At 40.1% G+C, this 22423-nt stretch overlaps 1 protein-coding gene across 1 annotated transcript in view; it reads left to right on the top strand.

The window, feature by feature from the left end:
* CHID1 (chitinase domain containing 1) overlaps positions 1-22423 on the top strand; it is a 277865-nt gene that overhangs the window by 86235 nt on the left and 169207 nt on the right. Inside the window, exons 9-10 of the mRNA XM_026653911.1 lie at positions 10924-11025; positions 13519-13674. Coding sequence (XP_026509696.1) covers positions 10924-11025; positions 13519-13674 — 258 coding nt within the window. The remainder of the gene's footprint in view (positions 1-10923; positions 11026-13518; positions 13675-22423) is intronic.

The raw sequence follows: 22423 nt of genomic DNA, 5'->3' as shown, positions 1-22423 counted from the left end.
CTCACCCGGCAGAGGGAGAAATGCAGGCTCCACGTGGAATCACACACTGCCGGCTGCTCTGTGGGGGAGGAGGGAGCGGGGGAGGTGGAGGGACTCTGGCTGCCAGAGGCCCTAGTGGCTGCGAGTGGCTTTCAATCAGGCCAGGCGTCCAATCAGCCGCGCCGCACTCCGCAGGAGGGGAAATCCCGGACATTTCTACTTCATTAGAAATCCCCCCCGGACGGCCATTTAACACTGAAAAAGCCGGACATGTCCGGGGAAACCCGGACGGATGGTAACCCTACTTAGCACTGGCAAGCAGAGCTGGAGATGCTGCTGCGCTTCTTTAAAGTCCCCATCAACCTACATTGAACTCACCACTCACTGTGTATTGTTTGCTTTTATCTCTCTGGAAATCTTCCCTTTATGCATCCTGACTCAGCATGTCCATGTGCTTTCCTGACAGCAAGGACTATGTCAGTAATTATCATTCATGACTCTTTACTGCAGAGTCCTGTCAAGGCCAAGGCATTGACCTGGCTGCTACATCCAATGCTATCATAAGCACAGATTACTTATCATTCAAAATGTTGCTTTACTAGGCGACAAGTGCTTCAGGGAGCTGTTATCCTGCCCTTGACTTGGTGAGCCAGAATTTGACACTTCTGCTTATTGTTGCAGCTACATTTACCAAAATGACTGCTCCCACCAGGATTCATTCTAGGAAATAAAATATCTGAGCCACCGTATATCTTATTTTGTATTTAGCTAGCATTAGTCATGTCTGCATTCATGTGATCCAAAAGGTAGAAATTCCAATGAAAGAAGCCAGCCTCTACTTCCTACTAATAAAGGAGAACAGTTTGAATGTAAGAATAAAAAGGGATCCTGAAACCACTGACCATGAGCAAATTGAATTCTGGGCACTGAGATCACAAAATTCAATAGTACAAAGGTGTTAAATTTCAGGGAACCTAATTTTGAGGAAATATGAAATCCAGTAAGGAAGGTCTGGTGTGGGGAGAAGCTTTGCCAACTACTAGTGTGGGGAGAAATTGGGGAGTTCTACAAGATATGACAATTAAGCCATTACTGACTAGATGACTTCTGAAATAGAAGCATACAGTGAATAAGGAGCCAACAGTCTCCTTCATGAAGGAGTGTTCAAAGACCTGAGGATAGAGGAAAAAGCCCTGTACTGTAAGTGGAAAAGAGATGAGGTAACCAAACAAGAATATAGTTTAAACTTGCAGAGAAAAGCCGAATGAGTTATAGGAAGCTTTGTGTTTACCTTGCTTCATTTGCGGGGTAAGTATAATGAGATGACAAATGCCAGAAAAAGTAGGTCCATTTAAAAGTAAATGAAAGTGGATTGAATGGCTGATATGCTCAAATATTTTTTCTATTTTTCAACAAGAAATATGGTATAGATGGTCACGAAGTGAGAAACTTGTAAAAATACTTACCAATAAAGCCCAGATGGGTTTTTTTGGACTATCTGAACATAAACTATTTAAAAAGTCCAGTTGATATGCATCCTAGGATGCTGAAGAAATTGCTGTAGCAAATATACTGTACCACTGTCAATTACTTCTGAAGGGACACAAAAAACTGGAGAGGGACAAGAAGATGGGAAAAAAACAAATATAAAATGGAACTTTGAACAAGTAGTCCTGGCAATAGCCATTTCGTAAGTCTAGCCTCCTTTTCCTAGTCAAAGAACAAATTGCAAATTTTGCAGAGGTTAATAAAACCATGAGCAAGAAGCATCATGAGATTAAAGAATAACTCTAAACAAACTTGATTGTAATAGAAATTTAAAAATTAGTGGGTAAGTAGTAGATGCATTGTAATATGATTTTAAAAGAACTTTTGACAGTACCTCAAAACTTGGTACTCAGTTCATCCTTTGATATAAATGCTGACCTGTGAATAAAAAAGTGCCATAAACAAAGTTATGATAAATGTCAGAATACCAAGTTGGTAGAAGTAGGAATTGGAGTAATGCAAGAGTCGTTTAAGACAGCTGTTAAACATCAGATATGTCTCCAGTAGAAAGAGCATGTTCATTTGCAAATTACAATAAATAAAGAGTATTTGATAACACCACTGAGGGCTGAAAATAAGCTATTTAATGGGAAAGAGAAACATGGAAATCAGTAATGCCAAAGACTTTACTACATTTCAGAATCATATATAGTTTTAGAAGTAACATGGACAGCAGAATAGCAAAAATGGGCTGTGCAGTTTTGGACTGCATATTCAGATATAGTATAAGAAATAGGTGATTTCTTTCTGTAGGGTTGTGATGTGATCGTACATGGAATGCTATGCTTAGTTTAGGACTCATCAGAAAAATACTGACAAATTGGAGGGAGTTTCTAGGAACAAGAAGTATGGACAGGGGGATTGAAGGGAAATAACAATTTTACCCTGAATCTATAGCTTGTCTGAGCAATGACCAAGTGGGGACGTAAGCCTATATATTGAAATGTGTGAAGTTAAAGGAACTACTTAGCCTAATAAAAAGTTAGGAGTGGGATGAAATGAATAAGCAAATAAAGGCTAAATATCAAAGGAAAATTTTCTGCAATGAACTTCTACTCAGGGAATGCCTTTGGCACGGCATGTGCATTCAAATTAAATCTAGGCTGTTTCCAAAACTGGATGACTGGAATTTTTTGGTGTTGAATAGGTTTTAGAGATAATTGCATTGAACAGCTGATTGCTTAAAGAATCAAGTGGGACTCCCCGAATGTGTCTGAGTAGAATATTAAGGAAACTGAGCCTCATTTGTTGGGGGGGGGGGAGGGGAGAAAAACCCAGATGCAAATATGTGTCATGCCTGCATTTTAGAATGGAGTAAAAGGATTTGACATGGCCTAACATGTAAAAGGAACACTTCCCCCCCTCTTTTATACTGTGACAGACCCAGACCAGTGGGGTACAGGAGTCTGGTAGAAGGCAAGTATACTGGCCACTGGATGAATAGCTTTATGTTCCCTGAGTGACCAGAGCAGGGGCTGCCCTAGAGCAATCAGGAATCTGCTAGAACCAAGCTAATTAAGACACCTGGAGCCTATTAAGAACTTACTAGAATCAATTATGGCAGACAGACTAATCAGGACACCTGGTTTAAAAAGGACCTCCCATCAGTTACTGGAGGGCGTGCAAGGAGCAGGGAGTAAGAAGCTGCTGGAGGACTGAGGAGTACAAGTGTGATCAGGTTTCAGGGGGAAGATCCTGCGGTGAGGATAAAGAAGGTGCTGGGGGAGCCATGAGGAAGTAACCCAGGGAGTTGTAGCTGTCACGCAGCAGATACAGGAAACGTAGACAGCTGCTATCCACGGGACCTTGGGCTGGAACCCAGTGTAGACGGCGGGCCCGGGTTCCCTCCATCCCCCCAACTCCTGATCGGACATAGGAGGAGTTGACCTGGTCTGTGAGAAACACCAGAAGGGAAGGTCTAATTTGGAAAGGGATCTGGCCTGTCCCTGACTCACTAGGTGGGACACAGAGATTGTTCTCCGTTTCCCCCTTGCTGGCCAGTGATGAGGTTAGCTGAGTGAACGGCAGGTTTGAGCCTCTAACAGAAGCAGCCAAACTGAGGGCTGCCGTGAACCTCTGAGGTGAGCAAATCCACCAAAAAGCGCAGGACCCACCAAGGCAGAGGAGGAACTTTGTCAGAATACGTACTTTCTCTTGATACTGTATTATGTCATTTATAGAGGATATTGCATAATTACAGTATGTTTGCACACACTAACAACTGATTTCTATTTTTATCTTCCTTTTGGAAGATCACACTTCTCTCACATTCAGTGCTTCATTTCACACTTTTTAAAAAAAAGCATATTTGCTTAGGCCCCAAATTGCTCGGTCACCTTTTTAACTGTGTTGAGGTAAGCTTAGAGCCAGGGCTGGCTCCAGGCACCAGCGCAGCAAGCAGGTGCTTGGGGCGCCCAACGGAAAGGGGCGGCCCGTCCAGCTCTTTGGCGGCGGGTCCCTCAGTCCCTCTCGGACTGCCGAATTGCCGCCGAAGAATGAAGCGGCGGTGGTAGAGCCGCTGCCGAAGTGCCGCTGATTGTGGCTCTTTTTTTTTTCCCCCTTGCTGCTTGGGGCGGCAAAAACGCTGGAGCCGGCCCTGCTCAGAGCTAATGCAAATGCAGCCATTCAGAGGGAAAAGTTAATTCCACATAAAGAACTTCTTGAGATATTGTTCTTTTAAATATTCTGATTTTTTATATTGTGTGCTTGCACAGCTAACTTCTCCCCCTTAATAGTTGCACTTCTGTGAACAGATCAAATCACCTTCAGTCAACTGAGAAATTAATGACGAGCTTCCTCCAGTATGCACATTACATATTTCTGATAAATGGTGATGGGGTCACTGCAACTGCATTGACTCTAATACATGCTTAATATTCAAAGCCTAGATGAAAGACAGGCTTTTGGCTAAAACATAGGATTGCAAGTCCCTTGATTCTCAGGGCCTTGCTATATATCACCAGGCAAGTCTCTTGGCCCTCTGTATATCAATTTCCTCAGCTGTATACTAGAGGAAATATCTGCCTTAGAGTGGAGTTTAGGATTAATTTAAACTTTGAAGTGATTTGAGATTGTCAGCTGAAAGGCATGTTAGCAGCACAAAGAGCTTGTGTAGCCTAACCAAAAGAAGGCTGAGGGGAGAAATGGTTGCTCTCTATAAATACATCAGAGGGATAAATACCAGGGAAGGAGAGGAGTTATTTAAGGTAAGCGCCAATGTAGACACAAGAACAAATGGGTATAAACTGGCCATGAACAAGCTTAGGTTCAAATTAGGTAAAGGTTTCTAAGCATCAGACAAGTGAAGTTCTGGAACAGCCTTCCCAGGGGAGCCGTGGGGGCAAAAAACCTAACTGGCTTCAAGACAGAGCTTGATAAGTTTATGGAGAGGATGGTATGATAAGACTGCCTACAATGGCATGTAGCCGATCTGCGACTGCTAGCAGCAAATATCTCCAATGGCTGGTGATGAGACACTAGATGTAGAGGGCTCTGAGTTACTACAGAAAATTCTTTCCTGGTTTCTGGCTGTTGGGTCTTGCCCACATGCTCAGGATCTAACTCAGGGGTCTCCAAACTACGGCCCGCGGCTTTGATTTGTCCAGCCCCCCAACCGACATCGCATCGGGCAGCGGGACCCTGGCTGGCAGGAGCCCATGGCGGGAATCCCAGAGCAGCGGCAGGCTGAGCGGCTCAGCCCGCCGTTGCTCTGAGGTTCCTGCCGCGGGCTCGTGCCAGTCGGGGTCTCAGCCCGCTGCCAGCCTGGGTTCCTTCACCCAGGCCAACAGCGGGCGCTGGGTGGGGCCAGCGGCGGGACCCCAGCTGGCAAGGGGCCAGCAGTGGAAACCTCAGAGCGGTGGCAGAACTTCATGACATCACTGCATTCCTGCCAGGGTCGCAGAGCCAATTAGCACACAGTAGGTAGGTTAGTAGTGGCAGAAGAAACCGGATGTGTGATGAGTCATTGTTGTTTCCCTCGGTTTTTGTCTTAGCGCGTGTCAGACTAGTGACAAACGTATATTCGTTGTGTTTAAGTCCATTGCTATTGGGGCGATTATGTTGGGAAAAGGACAGAAGAGAAAGGTTGATTCTGAATGTCGCATGTTTAAAGAACAATGGAGTGTGGACTATTTTGTTATCGAATCAGGTAGTAAAGCATTGTGTTTAATATGTAACGAAACTATCGCAGTGCTAAAAGAATACAACATTCGTAGACATTATGAAACCAAGCACTTGTCGAACTACTCTCAATTTACAGGAAAGCTACGTTCAGATAAATTAGAATCCATGAAACGTGGCTTATCGTTACAACAGTTTATATTGAAGAAGAAAACCGAGAACGAAGCTGCAACAAGAGCCAGCTTCCGAGTGACACACCTATTAGCAAAACGAGGAAAACCATTTACTGATGGCGAGCTAGTTAAAATATGTATGATTCAAGCAGCCGAAGAAATATGCCCAGAAGAAGCAGATTTATTCAAGACAATTAGTCTTTCGGCGAACACAGTTGCTCGCAGAATCGAGGACATTGGCAATAATATAATTTTCCAGCTGAATCAAAAGGCTAAGAAGTTTGAGTGGTTTTCCCTCGCACTTGACGAGTCAACCGATGTTTCCGATACTTCGCAGCTGCTGTTGTTTATTCGCGGGGTTGGCAGTAATTTTGAAGTTACGGAAGAACTAGCTTCTGTGCATACTATGCATGGAACAACCACAGGTGAAGAGATTTTCAAAGAAGTTGAAAAGTCACTTTCTCAATACAACCTGCAATGGAAACAACTGAAGTGCGTTACAACCGATGGAGGTAGAAACATGTGCGGTTCAAAAAAAGGTTTGGTTGGACAAATCTACAAAGCTTGTGAAAGTGCGGGCTGTCCCAAGCCTATGATTCTTCATTGCATTCTTCATCAGCAAGCATTGTGTGGGAAATATTTGGATTTGTCATGTGTTATGGAACCAGTAGTTTCAACCGTGAATTTCATTCGCTCGCATGGACTTAACCATTGTCAGTTCCAAGCATTTCTGGTGGAAATAGAATCAGAATATCACGATTTGTCCTACCACACTTCAGTTCGATGGCTGAGCTGTGGAAAGGTTTTGTCACGATTTTTCGTGTTTAGAACTGAAATTGAAATGTTCTTAAATAAAAAAAAACAACCAACCTCTATCTTTACTCACAAACAGTGAATGGCTTTGGAAATTAGCTTTTTCGTAGACTTGACCAAGCACATGAATGACTTCAGTCTTAGACTACAAGGGGAAAATGGGCTTATCTGTGACATGTACACCTAGGTGAAAGTATTCAGGCAAAAACTAGTTCTTTTCGAGTCCCAAATGATGAGGGACTGCTTTGCTCATTTTACATGTTGTGAAAAGTTCAACCAACCAAGAAACTGAATCACGATTCCCAACTAGGTTTGCACAAAAAATCATTTCTGATCTGAAACTACAGTTCCAGGAGCGTTTCTCTGACCTTGATGTGAATGCAGGAGAAATACGGATCTTCCAAAACCCATTTGATTGCCATCTCGAAAAACTGCCACCTGAACTTCAAATGGAAGTGATTGACCTGCAATCCAATGACTTGTTGAAGGACAAATATAAGGAAGGAAATCTGGTAGAGTTCTATAAATGCCTGCCAAGTGATCAATATGCTCATGTAAAAAACTTTGTCTGTGGATTAATGTCAGTGTTTGGCACTACTTATGTGTGTGAAAAAACATTTTCGATGATGAAATATGTGAAATCCAACTACAGATCGACCTTGTCTGATGAACATTTACAATCAAATTTGATGATAGGGAACACTAACTTTGAACCACAGCTAAATGCAATTTTGTCAGAAAAACATCAGTACCATACTTCTCACTAATCCTAAAATAATAATTTTTTTTTAACGATTTTGCATATATTTAATTTTTTCACAGATGCTTCGGCCCGTGAAGCCCCTTCAAAAATCTAATATGGCCCTTGTCTCATAAAGTTTGGAGACCCCTGGTCTAACTGATTGTCATATTTGGGGTTGGGAAGGAATTTTCCCCTGGGTCAGATTGGCAGAGACCCTGGGAGTTTTTTCACCTTCCTCTGCAGCACGGGGCATGGGTCACTTGCTGCTTTAAACTAGTGTAAATGGTGGATTCTCTTTAACTTGCAGTCTTAAAATCATGATTTGAGGACTTCAGTAACGCAGCCAGAGGATAGGGGTCTATTATAGGAGTGGGTGGGTGAAGGTCTGTAGTCTGTGATGTGCAGGATGTCAGACTAGATGATCATAATGGTCCCTTCTGGCCTTAAAGTCTGTGAGTCTGAGTTTCTATCCTCAAGTATCAATTCTTTTACTGAGAACATTTCTGAAAGGCCCTGCGCTGGGCAAAATGACTCCCCCCGCCATCTCTGCAGCTGAGGGGTTTTGCAAATTGTTTGTGCAGAATTGATTGACTGATGTTGAATTGAAAGTGATAGATGTTTACACCCTCTGTCGATGGAGCATGTTTCTGTAGGCCTTTGTTCCTGGCCAATCGTCCTTTCTTGTGTAACGCCGCCTCACACAGGGGTGTTGGCAGTGGGGATCAAACCTGGGATCTCTGGAACTAAATGCATGAGCTGCTACTGTATGATCTAAAAGACACGTTTCTTAGCCAAGACTGTAGCAAGATCATCAATTTTTAGCTGCCTAGCCACTGCTAGAGGGGAACAGAGCGCCACTCCCAGCATGCGGAGGGTTACACTTATTTAAAACAGTTTAGTTACAAGCCTCTGTGTGTGAGACGATGACAGTGTTTTGCATGCCTTTTCCCTATTCCTCGGTAGTTCATTTGAAAAAGTTGGGGTGGGCAAGTTGCATCGTTGAGTTTCACTAAAGTATTACCCTGCTTAATCTACCAAGCAATACAACATACCATAAAAATCTAATGCTTGGTATAATTACTCCTTATGCCTCCTCCCAGAAATAATCAGAATCAATTTACAGAAAATGCATTTTGCTGGGGTTGTGGAAGGGAAACTGTTTTGCCTACAGGCGTTCAGGTTACCATGACATTGTAACAAAAAGACACTCTTCGTTTGATTTATTCTTGTAGAAAGTTTGTGATTTAAATTTGCAATAAAATGCCAGGCAGATCACGGTTGAGAAGACTGAGGCTCACACGTGGGTCCCAGAAGAGGAGATTGTTTTTTTAATTTGTGCTTGAAGCCTTGGGGAGAAGAAGAGAAGGACTCCTTAGTGTGGCAACTAAATTATTGGTTCTTGGAACACGAGGCTGCCATAGTATATATCAAAACAAAACAGTTGCTGACATGTTTATCTATACAGGAAGTAAATAATCTGATTCTAATATGTGCTGTCAGGTTAAGTGATAAGCAAATATCATTCATACTCAGTCCACGTATGTCAACGTGCACATGGAAAATGACTATTCCACACCACTTCTTAATTTCTGCTCCATTAACTTTTTTTCCCAGAGTGGTGGAGCAGGAATTAGTTTTATTTGCAGCATTTCTAGATAAAGGATAGTGGTAAATTTTTAGACCTAATAACTGTGTTCCTATAAAGCTATTGGTCAGGAAAAATTTGAACTCTGAAATACTTTCTCTCTAATTCCTTTAATGGGAATTATGTTCACTACATTTTGTTTGTGGGTGACACACAGAATAGCACCACATGTACTTGCAAGTACATAACTTTGCTCTTTTCTGTTAAGTAAAATGGAGTTTGTAGCAACCCACACTCATTGGTCCTTTGTACAATTCCTCTCTATGTTTAGCTCTGACTTAGGAGGGAGTGAGCTGTTTCTCTTTTCTCTCTCTCTTCCCCAGCTCTCCCAGATCCCTATGGCTGGCGGGACACAGGTGTTCCTTCCAGTGTCTTCTCCCATACCTGCCCACTCTTTGGGTATGTTTTTATCAAGGCTGTCTTATATTTCCTGGGGAGAGTGGTAGGAAGAGGCATAATGCTGCTTTAACTTGCCCTTTCTCTGATGTTATGACATTGCTCTTTGAAGGAATTTCAAAGAGTACCTAGTGAGTATTTCCCAGCCTACCTAAAAAGAAAACAGAAGAAATTCAGGGGCCTCCAAATGCCCAGAACTAACAAAATACATGAAGTTGGGTTGGAGACTTGACACTTGGTTACATAAGTAAGGGTCATTCTAAAAATAACAAAAAACCCTGAGAGATTTTTGTTGTTTTTATAAGAGAAATTTGTTAAATTCATCCTTTTACTTAAGCTTGCAGTAGAGAAACTGATGCATTGGTCCTTGCTCTACTCAAGTCAAGAAAATTCAAGGCAGGCATTTATAGAATAGTATTTTGCCATTTTTTCCCCTCTACCAACTCAATTTAACCTGAATTCCAGGTTTTACTAATCTTCCAGGAAACAAACCTCTCCTCTTTGTTCCTTTTTTCCCTTTGCCACACTCCAGATTTTAGATTCCCATCCTCCTTCATATAGGATCATGGGTCATTGCTTAAAGTCAGTTGTTGGAGGAAAAATGACTAAATTTAATAAGGGAATTCATTCATCCTCTTATATAGGCTTGTACAAAAATACTAGATCTCACAGGAAAAACAGTGTTTTGGCTCTCTAAGCTATACATCTTGCTAAATGGTGTCAAACTGCTTGACCTTGGTAAATTAAATCTCAAAATTCAGTAATTGCAACACCTTCTCAGAGTTAAAGTAATCCTTATTGCTGTTAGTGCAGCACTTATGTCCAACCTCGAAGCAAGTGTACATACCACCATCTATTGCTGAAAGCACCCGGTGTTGTTGTCATTCCATTATTTGGGACTTTGTGGTTGTATTAGCAGTGGTTAAAAAGAAACAAAATGGGCTTAGCATATTGAGAAAATAGTTATCTTAGTGCAGCGTAGACTACTTTTGCCACTTCCTATGACATGAATATGAGGGGAGGGCATTTTCTCAAGAAATTATCTATTTCATGTTTTTGTAGGAACAGTTTGATTCATTTAATTATTTATAAATCTGGGTTTTTTTTTCAGAATAGCTTAGCATTTTAAATGAAAATAGCAACTTTAAAAACAATTAATTGCTTGGCTTGTCAAAAACTATTAGTGTATTGGTTCAGTCCAATATTACATGAAGAAATTTGATTAGAACATAGTTTTTATATTAATTGTACTTATGTTGCAAATATATCTTTAAAAGTATATTATGGATGTCCAGTTCTTTGACATTTTTCCATAGGCAATGCAGTAGTACTCAATATTTTGTCTTAAGGATTCATTTTAAGGACGTCACTGAGGCATCTTACTGCAATCCCAAAATGAAAGTTTTGTGCTATGTGATAAAACTGAATTAAATTTAATTCCCCTAATCTAGGGGAGAGAGCAACCCAAAATATATAATACTTTGTCTTTTTTGTTTGTTTGTTGAAAGGACCAATCAGCTGGGAATGTTCACAAAGAAAGAATTTGATCAGTTGGCCCCAGTAATGGACAGCTTCAGTCTCATGACATACGACTATTCAACACCACAGCGGTAAGGCTACATGGCTGGGCACAGATAACCAGAAATTAATTGTCAGTTATGTAGCTGTGAAAGGTACAGCCTTGGCTGATCACAAGAAGAATGGATAGTTTGTTCTAACTACACCAGATAAGGCTTTTGGGTTAGCAGTTAGGATTATGGATGAAGGCTGAGACTTTCAAAGATGTCTAAGATTAGGATACTTTATTCTCATTAACTTTAATGGTAATTGGATGTCCAGATCTCTTAAAGGGTTTTGAACCTCAGCTCAAGAGTTTGTTTGCTAGTAACTGGACGTTAGTTTCTTTTATGTAAGATGATCTTTGCTTTGCTTTCAGACCCTAGTTGGTGCAGTTTCAAAACTCATGATAGGATGAATGTACAAGTGTACTTTCATTCTGTGGAAAAATGGCATTGTGCACAACTGATGTTTGTACTTGCCTAATTTGGTCTTAGAGTAGACTCTAGCATTTAAGAAACTGTTTTTAAATGCTATACTAAATACACCTCTACCCTGATATAAAGCGACCCGATATAACACGAATTCGGATATAACATGGTAAAACAGCGCTCCAGGGGGGCGGGGCTGCGTGCTCCGGCGGATCAAAGCAAGTTTGATATAATGCGGTTTCACCTATAACGCGGTAAGATTTTTTGGCTCCCGAGGACGGCATTATATCGGGGTAGAGGTGTACTTTCATTCCCACTGGCCGTGGTTGACTTCAAACTCAAGTTCCTGATAAAAATATGCTGGCAATGGAACACAATACTGCTAAGACTGTATTCTTAAAATGTACAATGTTGCATCATTATCTTCTATATGTATTAACTGTATAGACACTTTCAAGATAGAGAATCTAGCAAGTGATAAATTATTAGCTGAATAAACAAAGCCTTAAAAACTTAACTGCATTAAAGAATTGCACAAGTGTATTAGATTTGTTTGATTTTGAGCTTGGTATCAAAATCAAACAGCTATAAAATATCATTTTAATTTGAGGTGAAATTTTGATGGAACAGCAACTTTGGTTTTAAAGGGTGTTATGGAGACATTCTGAGTCAGTTCTTTAACTGGTGCACACAATTGCTTAAATCTGCTGTTGCTGCATTGCAGCTGCTCTTTCTGCACAAGGAGTCACTTCTTTTAGAGTCTGTAATAACACCCGTCATTTCCATTATTAAATAGATGTGATTTTATAGTAGTACCTTAGCTTGAGACAGGATTTTTTCAACTGGTTTTAATCTTTTATTCTGAATTTCCTTGGATAGGTCTTATCTAGGCTTGGGAGGATTAGTTTTTTTTTAAATTGGTAAATGTTGGTTAGCTTCAATTTTACTGTACACGCACAAACCAATGAAAAATACTTCCAGTGGTGGTCAAAATTTACAGCTAGACAATGTAAGAAAAATGCTCCTTGAGAACTTATTAGAGTTTGATTTCAGGCTAGATACTTTATATATTTTGACATACGATGTTGAAAATTAGTGTTTTACTGGTTATAAAGCTTTACATTTTTGAATTTCTACATCTACTATCATGAAATATTTGTCTGACTCCCTATAATTTCCCGCAACTGTGAAATTTAAATTGATAAAAATAGGAAAAAATGCTTAAAAATAAACATTGCATCTGTTGAAATTATAAAAAAAAATAATCAAATTCTGCCATGCCTAGTCTTAACATATGAACTATAGGACACTGCCCCCATTTTGGCACTACACCATTACCTTTAAATATGAACAACTCATATTTTTTCGCAAAGTATTTTCTGAACAGTATGCTTACTATTTTGATTTTATTTTTAATTGTACAGATATCCAAAACACTTTAAGGTAGATAGTCACCAGAGGGTGAAATCCATTGATGTTCACAAGACTGGAATATGTTGTTCCTTATGTTAGAGTACTGAGTGCTTGGTGCACATGACGACAGCCAGTCTGTGTGTGGTCCAATTGTTCATTTTACAAACATGGCTTTTCCTTATGATGCCATTGCCCATCCAGATAATTCTGCATTCATTACCACAAGGTAGGAGTGTTAAGCAACAATGGATTAAATCCTGCTTGCCAATTATTGACTCCTTGTGTGAGTAAAATGAACAGGATTAGGTCTGGTGTGTTACATTGCAACATAACAGTAAAGGTCAGAATGGTATACAAAACAACTCAAGGCACTTTTTGAATTCTCTTGTGGGCATTATCCCAGGCCCAGTGAAGTGGAAAAACTGCTAGGTGGAAGCCTTCTCTTCTGACTTATGTGAGATGTTTCTTTGCCTTTTTGTGCTAGAAAGGGGTCACAATGTCATTTGAAAAGCAGGTTGTGTGCTTTGTGCATCAAACTAGAGTTCAGACTACAAGAGACTGTCCATTTAGCCTTTGTAATTTTTCATGTGCCGTAGTTTGCTCATCAAGTTATAATTAGTTCAAGAATACAAAGCTGCTGTTATCTGAAAATGAACACTTACTGTTTCTGACATCCTGTTTATTCCATTGCTGACCCAACAGGCCTGGCCCAAACTCCCCTCTTCCCTGGGTACGGGCCTGTGTTCAGGTGCTTGATCCTGAATCCAAATGGAGGAGTAAAATTCTTCTCGGGCTGAATTTCTATGGCATGGACTATTCAGCACTGGGTGCCTCTGGAGAGCCTATCCTTGGTAACAGGTAAAATGCCTACAGATGGCGAACTTTTATTTAAAGTTGATGTCTTTCACAGTTTTAATAATTAGTGTTTAGAAATACTGACTTACAATCATAATGGCAGTGGCAAAAATGATCAAGGCTTTAAATTAAGTTATAGCTTGAAGAAATTCTCATCAGCCATAGAAAACAGAGTAGGGACTTTGTATGCAAAGGGACTGACTTGTGTTTTTGGAAGCCAGAAATTCTGTTAAAATGTTCTGAAGTATTGTTTTCCATTTTGCTTTTCTCAGCTTCTGAAATTATCTGTTAAGCTAATTTCAGTATTCATTTTACAGCCACAATATGCTGCCACAATACAGTTGTTTTTGTAAATGGTGTCTCAAGGAAAAAGGTACAAGAAGTTGCCTTGAGAATAAAACCTACAAGCAGATAAAGAGAAATAAAGGCAACTTTACCAAACATAGCCTGGAACTCCAATTTGGTTTTTAGAAGAAAATGGCTCTTCCAATTTTGGGTGATACCCACACATAATTAGCCATTTGTCTTCTTTCCAAAATATAGTCTAGATATAGCTGGCTGAGCCAGAGAAGGAACAAGGATTTTTGGCAGGTAAATCAACTTTGTTCAGTAGTTTTGTGTGTAAGTATAAGAACCTGAAGCACAAAGTACAATTCTCATTTTCAACTGTAGGCCAGATGTGTTAGTTAACCAATGCACCCAGGATAATTATTACTGCTTGTCCATTAAGCTGTAAAATACAGCTTAGCTGGGCAAATACTTCTAAGTTGAGTGTCTGATTTTCTGTTTTGGCCTTCATTTGTGCAGACATTTGTTGCCCACATGAATTGCTCCCACAGTTTCCTTATCTGCCCTTTACTAATGCCTTTTCCTGGCAATTTGTTATAGTGCAAAATTGTAGATGCAGTTCATTGCAGATGATGAATCGTTCCTGAATCTAGCTGAATAATGGGGGCCTGAATGACATTGACTAAGGGATGGGGAAGAAGAAACAGTTACTTAGAACAGAAGCTTTTATATTAAAGGATTCTTGCTGTGGGTAACAAAATGACACGAGTGCTGTGTAGCTCGAAAGCTTGTCTCTCTCCCCACCAGAAGTTGGTCCAATAAAAGATATTACCTCACCCATCTTGTCTACAGTAAATCTATCATATTGCTATAGTAAAATGTGCAATACTGGTTTTGCAGAAATAATGCTACAGTGTTGAAACACTTCTGTATTTACTAGTATATTTACTCTAGTAGATAGTATAATTAATATAATTTCCATTACAATACTTTATGTATAGAAACCTAGGAATATAGGAATACTATCTCCTGGCTTTCATGATACTGCACTGTCTGTAGTGAAGTTTCCAATAATAACTATACTGTATTGCTATATAGTATCTACTTTTATAGTGTATTCTATAGTATATTATGGGATCCAATCATGCTGTCTTTGAGTTAGTGGCGAAAAAACCCTTCTAGCTAAGTGGTGTAGAAAATTACTATAATTGTTTCCAATAGAGAATACATTTAGAGATATAAGAGAGTTTGAGGTGAATACTATGGAGTTAAAGTAGTTACTACTCAGGGGAACGGTCCTTCTGCCACTGAAGTCAGTGGCAGTGCATAGCATTGTCATATTTCAGTTAGCAAAAGTAATTTGAAACAACGGTCTAGATACTTTTTTTTAACTTAGTAGGCTTTCAATTTTAAACAATTGCTTCTATTCATGTATGCACCTTTGTAATTGGTGCTTCTGCTTTATTTAATAAAAAACAGATTCACAGTTTAAGCTAATTTTTTTCCAGAGTTGTATTTTGAGGATGCATAGTTAAATTCTGGTATCTTAGCTATACACACTTAGAAGTTGAATCTGGATCTATTATTGAAAAGTACCACTGGCTGATGATCTTCTAGAGTGAAATTAACTTTATTTATTTTAACTGGTAAAAAACTGCTCATAAAGGAAGCTCCAGCTTCCAGCACCTGTGTCTCTTTGAAAAACATTAATCACACATCCAGTGGGGATGCTGTATTTGTTGACTTGGGGGTGTCTTGAATCTGCAGGCCAATATGGGAAATTGGTACACAACATCTGTTACATATACATGAACCCTCACTGCTTGCAGCACTTCAGAGGAGAGATCCCTTACTGGTGGTTTACAGATAACGAAGGGGTAAGGAATATGCCCTTGGCTATGGAACTTGTTCATCATGGTTTTCTGCTAGAGCCAAAGATTGACCTTTAAGACACTTTGCTAGGGCCATCTACTTATACAGGCTTTTGCTTGTAGCCTGCTGAGATAGGTCTGATCCTTTTTCTTTTAAGGGAATAAATGGAGAGTTGGAGTGAGTCTTAAGATTTTCACTGACAATAAGTCAGTGTATACGTTGTCTTTTAAATATTGTAGATACTCTTAAGAATTTTATTATACTTAATCATTAAGATCTGATTACTGGAGCACTGTTTTGGGGGGAGGAAAATGTACTGAGAATAGGATTAATACACTATTATGTTACAGTGAATCACAGCATACATAAACTTCAGTTTACAAGAAAAGATGTTCTGGGATACTGCTTGTGGGGTGTGCAAGGTGAGGCGTGAGTCAACTTAATTGAGACTTAATTAGTTTTGGCCTTTATTTATAAATTTTCAGACAGAATCGCTGTCATCTATAGTTTCTGAGCATATATTTGATAGATGATAAATAGATAAGACAGAACAATGAGGGGCTCAAGCTACCAAGTTTTAGGGTAGCTTGGGAAGCTCACCTGGTTGTCTCAGTCTATAGTCAGGTATTCTCCAACCTGAGCCTGTGTTCACTTGATTTCTTATACCTTTCCACATTACATATTCATTAGCTTTCTTCCAGTCAGCATTAAGTATTGTGACGTACATAACCCATACAATATGCATGTGCAAACTTCAGTTTACATAACTTTTACTGTCTACACTATTTTCATGTCATCATATCCCTGCTTTTTGCCCTGTAAAGGGACTTTTAGCGTTACGTTTTGTGTATTTTATTATGCTGATTAACTTCCTCTTAGCTATGTCTTCCAACACAATACATTCCATGAACAAAACATCACCTTTATCCTGTCAGTAATGGCATTATTTAAGCACGCCTAAATAAGAGAGAAATTGTCAAGACAACACTAATGTCAACCAAAATGGAAGTCATCTCAATGAAGTATAGGGGCCCGGGGTGAGCAGTAGAAAGGAAAAGGAGGGTCTGGCAGAAGTTCATTCATGTTTTCTGCCTTGGTTTTGAGGTGAATGACTGTTCTGCTTTCCCTGTGTGGGAAGAGGGTGAGGAACTCAACAGGGTGACATCTGGCTAGGTTTATTTCCTTACCCTCTAACCTTCCTTGTCAGATGAGCTGGAGGGTGTGGGAGGAAGCCTAAATGGCAATGCACTAACTATACTGTAGGAAAAGACTGAAGGACTATCCTTCTGATGGAATTAGTGTATTCAGTTGAAGATGCAGCAAGGGGAGGGAGCTGTCACTGAAAACTACTGCAGCCTTCTCTCCTGCCTTTGTGTCTTTTCCTGCCCCATTCGATCCATCCAAAACTTTGCCGCAAAATCCATCTTGCCCAGTGCTGGCTACAACCAATCTCTTCAAACCCTCAGTGGCTTTCCTGTTGTCTAATTTTATTATTCTGTTGTAAAACTGCACCTATCCAGAGCTCTGGGCACAATATTTTGTTTTAAAAGCTGTTGTGAAAGGTGACTCTTACCAGCAGTGGTGCCTAGTGATCAGGCAGGTGGTCCCCCTTTCTTTTACAACTCTGGCCTATGGGATCAGTCCCTTCTTTTGTGGCTCAGTCCTCCGGCCAAGTCATGAGCTATACTACGCCCCTTTCTGGATATACAGAAAGAAAAAACCAATAACGGAGAAGTCTGTTGGTGTCCACTAGGGTTTCAGGACTTTCTCCTTAGCTCCAGGATTTGGTGTCTGGTCCCTTGTGCATTCAGGGTTTTCTCCAGCTGGATTCCCCACCAAGCGGTAGACTCTTATTGTTATCCCACCTTCAAGTGGTGGTAGGGGAGCCCAGGCCTACCCTCCCCATCAGGCTCCAGTCCAAGGTGATCTAAGTTCTGTACCATAGGGTGCTAAATAGCTGCATCCTTGCATCACTTCCCACCTGAGTTTCCCCTTTTTTATTTCCCTGCAGGTTAAATTAAAGAACTGAACTGAAAATAAAGTTTCTGATCTTCCTAAACAGTCTCCACTCTCTCCTTTGCTGGCTTGGACAGGACCAAGTGTGGTCAGGTCTCAGGCAACAAGAGCTCCTGGGCTGTTATTTCCCCAGAGCAGAGATCTGTTCCCTTCTCCTGCTTGCCTCCTTCTGAGCTGCTCCACTTTCCCTTTTAAGCTCTGCCTCCAACTTGTACAGGCTTTTATAGGTATGGCTGGGCGGGGCTGCCTTGGCCCAGAGCTGCTCGTAAACCCCTTGTTCTCCAGCGTGGGGTTTGTACACCACATCTCAGCAGTATATACCAATGCCACTAGTTACTATTCTCATTTAATTATCCTCCCCCAACCCACCAAGAATAAATTTCCTCTCTTGTTCTGCCTCAGACATTAAGGCTCTGCAAACTTTAGGTCTTTTCTGCTTCTCTGGTCATCTTTTTATTCCTGCTGCCCCTTTGGTGTGCTCAAACTGTGTGACTGGATTACCCCTTTGTGCTCTCCCACTTCAGTGTCTGCCTTCTGCTGTGCGGTCCCTTGGGCCTGGCTACATCTGAAGGCAACTCTGTAACTTTACCTAGTGTAAAAAGGTGTATGGCTTGCTTATGGTCTCTTTTCACTGTACACCATGCCTGTGCTCCTGAGTCTGCCCTGGTTTACAGTTTGTTTCTGGGTACAATCCCAAGTGTTTGGTTTGACCTGTAAAGTGGTCAAGCAGTACTCTGACGTGAGTCCTGGCTGCCTGGAAGACAGCCTCTTCAGCTTGTCAACTCCTGCAGAATAACATTAAGAGCTTGTGTTAATAGTCCTCCCATGTAGGTGCAGAGTGGGTGGTACTATTGTCTTCAATGTCCCCCAGAGCCCAGTATTGACCTGGGCATATTGCAAGGGCATATACTTACATAGGCCTTTGCCTGCGACTGTATGGGGACGAGTCTGATCCCTTTTTTTTTTTTTTTTTTTTTTTAGTGGATACAGTTGGAATATGTCTTAAGCCTTTCATAGTCAATGAGTCTGTGTGCAAGATGTTTGATTTTTAAATATAGTATGCACTTAAGGATTTGGTTGCATCTAGATATTTAACTTTATTAAATGTGCATAAGTGTTGAAACCTTTGCTGGCCTTGTGTTTTCCTCCATGGTAGGGATGGTTGATGACACTGTAGCGAGCAGTGGATGGAGTGAGGCTGTGAGCGTAGGCAGACTTCATGCACTGAATATTTTCTAATCAGGAAGATCACAAAATAATTTTCTGTAGCATTTCTATTTGCATAAAATATCTAGCCAATGGCTTTTATTGTAGAATGTAATCTGAAGGTGTAAGTTCTCAATCATAATTTGTCTGAATAGACATACAGAATATCCTTTTCCCTTTATGTCCATCATAAAAAAAATAATGTGTGGATATATTTTAATTAAATGGAATGAAAACATTTTTTCTCTTACAGCACAATGCTATCTGTCATTGGGAGTTATGCTAGAAACTACTAGTAATGCTGCTTACATTTTGCAATAAGTATGTGTTCATATCTCAGTGCAGCTCAGTACATATATTTTTTGCTGTTTTAATGAGTCCTTGAGATACTTAAATCAACCAAATACCATAATGATTTTGCTTCACAGAAGCCTTGTTGGTTTCTCCTTTTTGTCTCAAATGATTTTTGCCCAGTTTCTGAAATAAGACGTGTGGATCTATAATGTAATCTGTTTTTTAGAGGTACAGTATTTGCTGTGCTTCGGTCCTCAAGCATGGAGTTCTGAACTGCAAAGATGCAGTCATTAAAATGTGCCACTATATTAAAATCCTGTCAGAACTTAACCATCTGGTCTTGGTGACATGCTGATCTAATTACCCATTTGTTCCAGCACGTCATCTATTGATATCTCAATCTGACAGTACTTCATCCTTACTTGAAAAGAGTAGATCTAGGGTAAGTAGCTCCTTAATACATTCTGAATATTGAAAAATCTGCAATATCCTTAGCCTTTATTGCTTCCCTTAGATCTTTGGTAGACCAGGAGGCCCATTTATGCTTTGACAGGCTAAGTCCTGCTTCCCATATATTTATTTTTCCTTTGGCTATTTGCTTTTCAAAAGCTTTCTTAGCCCTGTGAACTTTCATCTTACGTTTCACTTGCAATAGTATATGCTCCTTTTTCTTGGCTTATTTTGTGTGGCTCTGCCAGTTCACCAATGCTACGCTGTTCCTTGGTGGATAATATCAGTGAAGTATGTGTTGACTTTGTTATATAGACAAGATCGAGGGTCTTAAACATCATTGTTGCTTGTGAGCTAGAATACATTTGAACTTGGGTCATTAAAGTCCATCATGTGCAAACAGTGTCACCCACTCCATTTATATTAATATAATGTTGACTTGTGTGTTAATTAGAGGTACAATTCCAATGGCTTGTGTTATACAGGAGATTAGACTAGATGATCACTATGGTTCCTTCTGGCATTGGAATCTATGGATACTTGGCATTACTCTCCAGAGTTTTTTTGAAAATACAGTAGAATTTTCCTAAACTGGGATGTCATGGGGTGGTTGGGAATATTTTAAAGTTTATATATATAAAAGATTACTACTGTGTCTTGTTCATGAGGCTTTGTCTTTAAATCCATCTGGAAACTGAAGCTGGCACAAAACACATCTGCCTGCTTAAGTGGAGAATCATACTGTGAGTGTATTGCCCCACTACTCCGTGATCTGCACTGGTTCTGGTGTCTGGATAGAATTAAAGATGGTGATTTTGACCTGTAAAGACCTTGATGGCCTGGGACTGACATACGTCAAACAGCCTCACTAGTACTGTACTGCCACAGCTGATGTGCTTGAGCTGGAACATCTTTTCATGAAGGGGGTAATGGGGATTGAAGGCCTTCAACTTTAAAACTTGCTCCAGCCCTAAATAATCCAGATTTGCTGATCTCTACAGCATGCTCTAAAGTTAATATTTCCTTCCTAGTTTTTGAGGAGAATTGAGGGTGGGGAGTAGTATTTTTAGCTTTCTATATCTTTTGGCTGCTTGGAGCTCAGATGAAATTGCTAATGTAATGAAGATGTCTGGATAACCATTTTAAAGGATACCAAGGATGCTTAGAGCAGATGAGTACATTTACTTTTTATTCTGTAGAGAAAGCTAAAATTTCTATAAACACATATTTATATAGATATAAAAACCTACTTGTGCCAAACATTATCCTTAACACCTTGCTTGTCTGTATTCCCTTTCTCTGCCAACTTGTTTTTCCTAGATGGTATGGGTGTCCGGGAAAGGGACCATCTTCCTTTGTTGGTACAATTCCTAGTGCATTTTGGGTACTTCCATAATATAAATGTAGTTGTGATGGCATTGGGAGTAGGATTTGAACCTACTAATTGATTCAGAAACAGATTAGTATTCATTATCATTAGGCTAACTCTGTTCCCTGGGAGAGCTTTAAGTAAATCAGTGGTCCTGATTAAGCATGTCCCAGTTAAACTTAATATACTATGTGTATGTTGAACCATTAATTTGTACAATACTGTTAAAGAGAAGTGTGATAGATATGACAATTTCCTGCAATATTCTTGAAAAACCTTATTGAATTAAATTTAAGTATCTTTGGAGTCCCTTGTATTAAATGGAAAGGCTATATAGTATTGTGGGCCTGGATGATCAAGGAACTATATTGAACAATGTGTCAGATAAGAATGGTCTTGTGGGACAATGCGTGTGAAGTGGATTTCATGGGGGAAATACCTAGGGAGAGGTGAATGCAATTCCTCTCCCCGAGTTATGCAAAACCACAGCCTTTTGAAGCTTTGCCTGGAAGAGCAGACCATTATCATCTGATCATCTGCTACATGAGGCCAAGATCAAAGGCATAAGCTATATGAAAGAAAGATTGAAGTATTAATGGTTGTGCGAACTTGATTGTTATGAACTTGAAACTACAAAAAACCTTTTTGTGTGGTTTGAAGGAGTGAGTCCTCCCTTGCTGGAGTTGTGGGATGATCTCTGGTAATCTTATTCACATGTGCATAGCTTCTTTTATTGTTTTTAATATGTTTTCTCTGTAATGCTTTCATCTTAAGAATAAATGTGCTTGCTTAGAAAGACCTGTGTGGTAACTTCTAGCCACTGGCAATTACACTGTTTATAGCCTTCAAAGAGAAAGCAAAGGCCAGACTCTGGCCTGTTTAGACAATCCAGATTGGTTGGGATATCACCGTGCAGGCAGGGAATTGTGAAGCCTAAAAACCCCCCATCAGCAGTGTGGGAGATATGGGTCTCTATCCAAGAGAGGTGACTGCTCAGGAGCCAGGAACCTAGAGTGGGTGCTCTCAAGGGACCACAGAGGGGGAATTCAGGTGGAGTTACCTTCAGTTGTGACAGGAAGAAGCACTCTGAATGTTTTACCTGGCTGTAAATATTATCAATACAATTACTGAATGTACTCTGCCCGTAAGGGTTGTTTTTGTTCCAAATGTAGATATTTAAAATAGATAAATGAATAACTCCACTGCCATGAGATAATGTGCGTGCTTAACTTCAAAGAAAGAATCCAAATAGGGCTT

The sequence above is a fragment of the Terrapene carolina genome, unplaced genomic scaffold (assembly GCF_002925995.2).
Source record: "Terrapene carolina triunguis isolate 2854851 unplaced genomic scaffold, T_m_triunguis-2.0 Scaffold171, whole genome shotgun sequence".
NCBI lineage: Eukaryota > Metazoa > Chordata > Testudines > Emydidae > Terrapene > Terrapene triunguis.
This window is presented reverse-complemented; position numbering and strand designations above follow the sequence as displayed.